At 36.1% G+C, this 8,137-nt stretch overlaps 1 protein-coding gene across 1 annotated transcript; it reads left to right on the top strand.

Annotated features, from left to right (window-relative positions):
- The first annotated feature begins 4,335 nt into the window (after nt 1–4,335).
- LOC143714015 (uncharacterized) lies at nt 4,336–7,629 on the top strand. Its single transcript, XM_077204922.1, has 5 exons — nt 4,336–4,414; nt 4,550–4,936; nt 5,170–5,325; nt 5,488–5,538; nt 5,625–7,629. Exons 2-5 carry the CDS (start codon nt 4,865–4,867, stop codon nt 5,751–5,753), a joined length of 408 nt encoding a protein of 135 aa, XP_077061037.1. The 5' UTR covers nt 4,336–4,414; nt 4,550–4,864; the 3' UTR covers nt 5,754–7,629.
- The last annotated feature ends 508 nt before the right edge of the window (nt 7,630–8,137 follow it).

Genomic DNA, 8,137 nt, shown 5'->3' with positions numbered 1-8,137 from the left:
CACACACGTTAGGTTTTGGTATCTTTGTGGGGACTCTACATAGACATAATGATTTTTATACTCAGTGGTGGATAAAGTACTTGAAATCCACACTTGAGTAAAAATATAGATATCTTACCAGAAAATTACTTTGGTAGAAGTTAGTCAGTGTTTAGAATAATACATGAGTAAAAGTTTTTTCAAAATGCCACACTAATTCATCAGTGCCTCACACTAAGTCCTCACATGTAGACACACTCATTGCTTTACTTAAAGTTTTTTTTTCTGAATCCTTAAACCCTAACCGTGATTCTTGTAGCACAATTTCTAAAATTATTAATACTTAAATGCAAAACCACTCACTGAGTTTGCAAAACTAAAAGCACAAACACTGCTTTCCACTCAGTTGGAAATTTTGTAACGCACACGTAGCAAAACTGTAGGTACAATCCACTGCACAGCTCACTCACTGCTTCACACTCAATTTCCAAATGATCAACACACTCCTATCAAAACTATACACATGTATGGCTATTACAGTATTTACACTATTTTGACAACTGTCTGGTACACTGTCTCATGTGAAAACTGTTTGAGATAATTAGCTCACTTTGCAATCAGCCTAAGCACTATAAATAAGCCACAGGTAAGCTGTCCGTGTCGAGTACGATGGAGGGAGCAGGAAAAGTGAGAAGAATGAGAATTAGAGGAGACCGAAGAAGAGGACCTGGAGGTGAAGAAGTAGGAGGAAGAGAAGGAGGAAGAGGATGCAGAGGTGAAGAAGCGAGAGGGAGAGGATGACATGGACAAGGAGGTGAAGTTAGAGGAAGAGGACAGGGAGGAGCAAGATGTGGACGAGGAGGGGTAAGAGGAAGGGTAAGAAGAGTAAGAAATAGAATTACTGATGACATCAGAGCTACAATAGTGGACCATGTAATCAACCATGGAATGACCCTGAGGGAAGCTGGCCAACGGGTTCAGCCTAACTTGAGCCGCTACACTGTAGCAAGCATCATAAGGACATTTCGAAATGAGGATCGGTTAGTACAGTCACTTTGGTTTTGTAGCACTGCCATACTCTAATGAGAAACAAAACAATACCATACATGTAAAAATACTGAAATTGTTACTTTACAGAATTGATAGACGTCCAGATGCTGGGGGCAGAGGAAGAATGTTAACTGCAGAACAAGAGACCCATATAGTCAATATGATGATTGCAAATAATTCCATAAGGCTACGAGAAATACAGCAGCGCATAATTGAGGATGACATCACCTTCCAAAACATACAAAATGTGAGCATTTCTGTGTTATGTCATGCACTTGCCCGCAACAGAATCCGAATGAAACAAATCTACAGAGTCCCTTTTGAAAGAAACAGTGAACATGTAAAACAACTGCGATATGACTATGACTATGTCCAGGTAAGCCATAGTATCATTGGTACTGAATCTCGAAGTGCATACTGCTGTGCATGGGCCTGCTGTGCTGCATTTGTTTTGTCTTGTCCAGAGAGTGATGGAGCTAGAGGCAGATGCCATGGGTCATGAGCAGCTTTTTGTAGAAGAGGCAGGTTTTAACCTCACTAAAACGAGGAGACGTGGCAGGAACATTATTGGACACCGGGCCATAATCAATGTCCGAGGACAACGTGGTGGAAACATAACTATGTGTGCAGCTATAAGTCAAAATGATGTTGTTCACCATCATGCAACCCTAGGCCCATGCAACACTGCACACATTATTACATTCCTGGACACCTCACATGACATGCTCACTAATGTTCAGAGACCAGAGCAGACCAGATACGTCATCATATGGGACAATGTTAGTTTCCATAGGGCTGCTTTGGTCCACAACTGGTTTACAGATCACCCACTCTTCACTGTACTCAGCCTCCCCCCATACTCTCCATTCTTGAATCCAATTGAAGAGTTCTTCTCTGCCTGGCGCTGGAAAGTCTATGACCATCATCAACGCATAGCCCTTTAACAGGCAATGGAGGAGGCATGTGGGGATATTGACCAGGCATCATGTCAGACCTGGATACGGCATTCCAGAAGATATTTTCCCTGGTGCCTTGGACTAGAGGACATTGCATGTGATGTAGACGAAATTTTGTGGCCGGACCCAGAGAGACGACACAATGTAGACTGAATTATTATTATTTTTTTCTCAGTGAAATTACTATTTTGTGTTTTGACTTGGAATAAAACACTTGTGTTTGTTTTGGTGTGTGTAAATACACACCAGTTCTTGAATTTTGGATCCCTGTATGTTTACAGAACTATGAAAAAAGTATCACCTCAAACTGACATAGCCTACCTTGCGCACAGAGAACGCAAAAGCCAGATGTGTTTTTTTATTCATACCATCAGTGTATAGTTGGCGCATTGTGTGCTGATTAATGTGATGGCTTGTGTTAACTTTTTAATACGAAAATACAATTTTTACGAAGGTTTGAAGAGTTAAGCAAGGTTTATTAGCTTTTGCAAGAGAACTACAATGTTTTGCTGATTTGGTGAAGGGTTTTCTTATTTGTGTGTAGAGTTTTGCAAAAATAGCCAATAGTTACAATAAATGTGCTTAAGCCATCAGAAAAAAACTGTAACACCAAACAATCATGGCTTTAGAAATAGGCCTATAAATAGGCCAAAGGTCAAGTTATAGGTTTTTCGGACTGTGTAATACTGTATTCACAACCACAAATGCTTACACTTTTTGAATAGACTGTCTGAATGCTTATCAAATGTAAATTGGGAGTCAATCTCTGTACCCAGGTATTTAAAAGATCCACCTGCTCAACTTCCTCTCCATTACAGTTTTTTCGATTGCTAAACGACAGTGAGCACAACTGGGGCTACATGTGCAAAACTCTAACTACAGTCTGCACTACCAACAGTCACCTGAGCTAAACAGTTCACATCATTCTTTCAGAATGATGTGAACAGAACAGTTCAAATCATGTGACATTCTTTCACATGATTTATTTAATTTTTTTAGAACAAATAACAAACAAGACCTGATTTTTAGAACATAAAAATTCTTTACGTAAGGTAAATGAAAATTAGCAGTTTGCTTCAATAGTAATTTACGGAATTACAGTAATGAGAGAAAAAAAAAAGGTAGAAACTAAAAGTACATACTGTAATTCGAACAAATAAGAAACAAGACCTGCTTAGCCTTTCAGCTGAAATTGCAATCAGCAGTGTTTGAAAGGCACAAGGCTGACATCTATTCTGTTTTGAATGTGTGGTTCACAGTTTTGACAGCAGTGTGTTAGCATTGAACAAAGTGCTGCAAATCCACGAATTTATTTTCTTGACAGAAATATAACAACTTAAGGAAAACACAGATTCTCCCAAAAAATACTTGAGTACTGTAACAAAGAATTATTGGTTTGTTACATTACAGCACTGTAATATTATATATATATACTGTACAAACTGTTTTTTCTATCCCCATAAGCCTACACTAACCCTTAACCTACACATCACAGAAAACTGAATTACATTTACATTACATTACATTTCCTTTATTCTTGTTCAAGAATATATTTCACTTGGAAATACATCACAATTGGGAAGATGATCACAAACATAATGTTTTTTATAAAAAGCATCACACACTTTTGTGTATTGTGTAGTTGATTTATCACATGATGCATTGACCTTCACATGTGTTACTGTTTCTGTTTTAGAATATAATGAGGCTGATTTCAGCTCAATGGACAGCTGTTAGTGTCAGTATAACCAAAGTAAAGACAAGCTGAGCAAACTTCCTTGCAAATGTGTGCACTCTAACAAACACACAAAACCACAGAAAGGCTAATGGAAACATTTGTGCTCGGTGACCAGTGATCAAGTAAGAGTTGTGAAGTTTGAGTTTGACGACATGTCACAGCAGCAAATGTGAAGGCGAAGGCTGTAAGTCGTCTGAATATAAGAGCTGTGGTTTCCTGTTTTGACATGTTTACAAGTTGCCTGTTTGAACCCACTACAATACGACAGAGAAGATCACTTTGAATAAAAATAAACTTGACCTTCTCAAGTGAAGATGATTATCTGCATGTCTGAAACCAAATTATGTAATGCTAAACACATCTATCATACCTATCAGACAAACAAAAGTTTTACCCTCTCTTCATATCTGTTTGATGATTATTTTCTATTTTTGTGAACCAATCAGAGCAATTTAGAGCAAAAGTCTATAGGTTAACTAATGATTGGTAAATAATGCTCTTACTCTTTGAACATACACGACAACCTAATTTATTGACAACCCCCTGTGACGTGAGACATTTTAGAAAAGATTTTCCATTGACGTGAACCAATCAGATGAGAGCTGCCGTCTGTAAGACCCGCATAGTGTCAGTTTTTCACAGTCACTCACAGAGATGGAGAGGCCAAGAAATGCTTTCATCATGTTTATGTGTAAGAAAAAAGGGTTATGAGAAAGTTTTCAGCTGTTTTGAGAGTTTTTCAAATGTCAATATTACTGTCTATATGTTTGTACGGTAGTACATTTCAAATGTAAGTGCTTTATTAAGTTATTTTGCACTTTCACAGGTGTTTTGTTGTTCAGTCAGAACAGAATCTATGGAGCAGAAGTGGAGATGAAAGTCAGACCAGGAGACAACATCACTCTCTACTGTGATCGCTCTGTAACTCATGGTTTCCGCTTTCTATGGATAAGAAACTGCTCTCATGAAGATCAACCCTCTCTCGTAATAGATTTTAAGGAATGGCATCTAGAGATATTTAAGCGTTACAGCTCTATCCACAACCGCTCCAGTAATTCTCATGATCTACATATTACTAACATCAGTGTCTCTGATCTGGGACTGTATTACTGTGGAGAAGTAGAGAATAAGATATATAAAGATGAAAAAGGCATCCTCTCCTCATCTAAAGTGTACTATTATGGAAACCGAACAACTCGTCTCTCTTTTGCAGGTAAGAAAACTTTATTATAAATACTAATTATTATTACATTATTGCTCATGTAATTCTGGAAAACTTTCTTAATGAAGAAGCAAGATGAACAGAACAAAAAATTATATATTATTACTAACATTTATTCATACTTTTTTGTTATATTGAGCAAGTGGCTTCTTGTTCTGAACCCTTTACACCTTATGACAACATAAATCAACATTCATTGATATATTTATGTTTATTTTATATAGAGAGAGTACCTTTGTGTTCTGGACCCTCGAACATCACCTCCACACTTCCTCTATCAGACTGTGTTCTCTGCTGGACGCTGCTATTCTTTGTGTGTCCGGTGTGTGTTCTCCTCTCCTCACTCTGTGTGTACTGCATCTGTCAGAGGAAAACTACAGGTATCATTCACTATTTCGCACTCTTCTTTTGCATTGCCACAGTTTTAATATTAATATAAAGGATAAACAGCTTAGTCAAATAGCATACTTTGGATAAGCAAAGCCTGTAAAAAAAAAATTGTATATAGTATATGATGTTCTAATTTAAACAATCCATTGTAGATGCAGCAACGGGATCAAAAAGACCATTTGAAAAGTGGAAATACAATTGAGGTATGAACAATGCAAACATGTCCTTTCATTATAGACATTTAAATATATACATATGAAAGATGAAAACTTAATTTCTTTCATTCCAGGGTGAGGAGGAAGTGGTGTGTTATGCATCTTTAGACGTGATAACCAGGAGACAAAAACAACGCAAGACAAAGCTTGTGCAGTGTTCTGACTTCAGTACATATGCCCAGGTCAGAACAGAAACAGAGTAGAACTAAAATAGAACTGAGGTGCTTTCTGAAACATTTTAAATATGATAACGGTTGCTGGTTTCATTATCATGTAACATCACATGTAATGATACAAGGTAGAGGACTTTCTACCATTACATCTAAATGCAAAATGTAATTCTATACTTAGATACTTAGTCCCACTTTATATTAAGTGTCTTTGACTACTATGTACTAACATTTAAATTAATAATTTGATACAGTGTCCTTATTTTGTACACACATGTTTTTACATTGTACTTATATTTAAAAATAGCTGCATGTAGCTGTAATTAATATCTGTAATTACACCGTTGATCCTTCCCTGCCCCCTTAAATCTAACCATGCCATGAAACTAAACCTACCCGAATCCCACCTGACCAGAAGTATTTTTAATACAAAATGAAGACAATACATTTTTTTACTTTTTTACATAATTAAAGACACCTAATATAAAAAGTGGATACTTCAATAACTTTTTCACACTTTTCATACACCGATACTTTACTGTCCTGTTTTTACTGTCATGAGAGGTTATTCTTACTGTTGTGTTGGTCCTCATTGCATAACAATGTTGTTTTTATCTATTAAAAGTACTATATACAGTCTTTGTGGACACACAGCTTGACCTAAATAACAGGATGTAGAAGTGGGTTTCCTGAATGAATTGGTGTTTAGTTTAAGGTATTAGTATTTCTCTTAAACTCAATGATTGCAGCGTTTATCTGATTAAATTTTATAGTTAGCCTCATTCAATTTTCCCAAAACATAATCCGTTTGGGATGAAACATTCTGTGCTTGCTGAGTAGACTAGCGTGTTTGGATAATGGTTAGCAACAAGTAAACCGGCAAACTATCTATCTTTTTTGAAAACTATCTATCTTATGACTTTATAGTTAAAAGAGAAATGCCCACTTAAGTTGCTTCTCGGTAGTAAGATATATTCTTGTTTTTCCTCTTATTTTTCTTCGAACTGGTGCATGTTAGGTCTGCTTTTTTTTAAAGCTTGTAATTCTTTTGAACAGTTAAAATCTAATTGAAATCTAAAACAAATTTAAATATTCAAAGCATCAGAGTTGCTCTTCAAAGGAGTTTTACTGAAGTGGAAGGGTCTTGCTTTATTTCCAGTTAAAAAGATAGCCATCTCAACCACAAATGTTTCCATCCAGTTTAGTGCTTGTGTGCATATGAGACAGAAGAAAGAGATTTGTGAGTGTAAATGTTCATGTGGTGAGTTTGTGGTCACATTGTTTTTTGTACATGCAATGTCTGCAAAAGCTTGATTTACAGTGGCAGTCTTTCTTTAGACAATATCTGATGGATGGAGAATTATCACATTTACTGCATCTCTCAGAATGAAGCATAGCGGGTTTAATTTTTTGTATTTGCTTTCCTTTTTACGTTGGCAATGCATCCCACATGACCTCTCAAATGATGTTCAAATGATGCTAAATCAGTGCTATGGCATTTAATATAAATGTGTCAAAAGGAATATGTTTCTTTTATCTGTACATTTTGCCACTGTATATAATGGATAGTTATGTTCATATAGTATGGCAATGTATATTTTTACTTGTCCATGATCTGTTATTATGTTTGAAAGAGACTCATGTTGGTCCAAGACATCAGTGAGTTTAGTTTTATTAGTGGCCTGAGGGAGGCAGTGTTGGTTTGCTTTTTGTAAAATGTCTAAAACATTTTAAATGCTTGTTATATTCCACATTTATTTGACTAATATTTTAAAGCACATTTTTTATGTCTAGGTTATATAGCAAACAAATGTGTCATATCAATTAATGTTATGAGTCAGTTGATTCAGTGTCCCTCATTGTGCTTGGAAAATCATTAAAAATATATTAAAGATAAGTGAAAAAATAACATATTAATTTATTATTATTATTGTTGTTTATGGTGTAAGTACAGTAAGTGTGTGTGTGTGTTACATTGAGCGCCACTGTCTGGAGAAGTGTGTGTGTGTGTGTGTGTGTGTGTGTTTGGTGTGTGTGTTTCTGGCCCTAATAAGAAAGGGCAAAACATCATGGCCACTCTCTGTGACCAGTAGGTGGCGCTCATGGAGTTTCAACATCAGTGTTTTGCTGTTCAGTCAAAAAAAAACAAAAAAAAAATCCATTCCACACTTTGCAGAAAGCAAGTCTGACAGAGAAAACTGGATTATAGAGTTATTAGAGGGTTATTGCAGTAACCCTGTTTGTAGTTAAATTAAAAAGGCAAATAAGGTGTGGGTGATAACGAGATATTTAGACAAGTCCATTCAATCACTTATTTATTCTATAACGAAAGTGCCTCATCTGCACAATATCTTTATTTGGAACCCAAAATCAGGGTTATTATTAACTAAATTATTATTAAACCATTATTATTTAGC

The sequence above is a fragment of the Siphateles boraxobius genome, unplaced genomic scaffold, assembly GCF_051911475.1.
Source record: "Siphateles boraxobius isolate OS27281-9 unplaced genomic scaffold, OSU_SipBor_1 53, whole genome shotgun sequence".
Lineage (NCBI taxonomy): Eukaryota > Metazoa > Chordata > Actinopteri > Cypriniformes > Leuciscidae > Siphateles > Siphateles boraxobius.
This window is presented reverse-complemented; position numbering and strand designations above follow the sequence as displayed.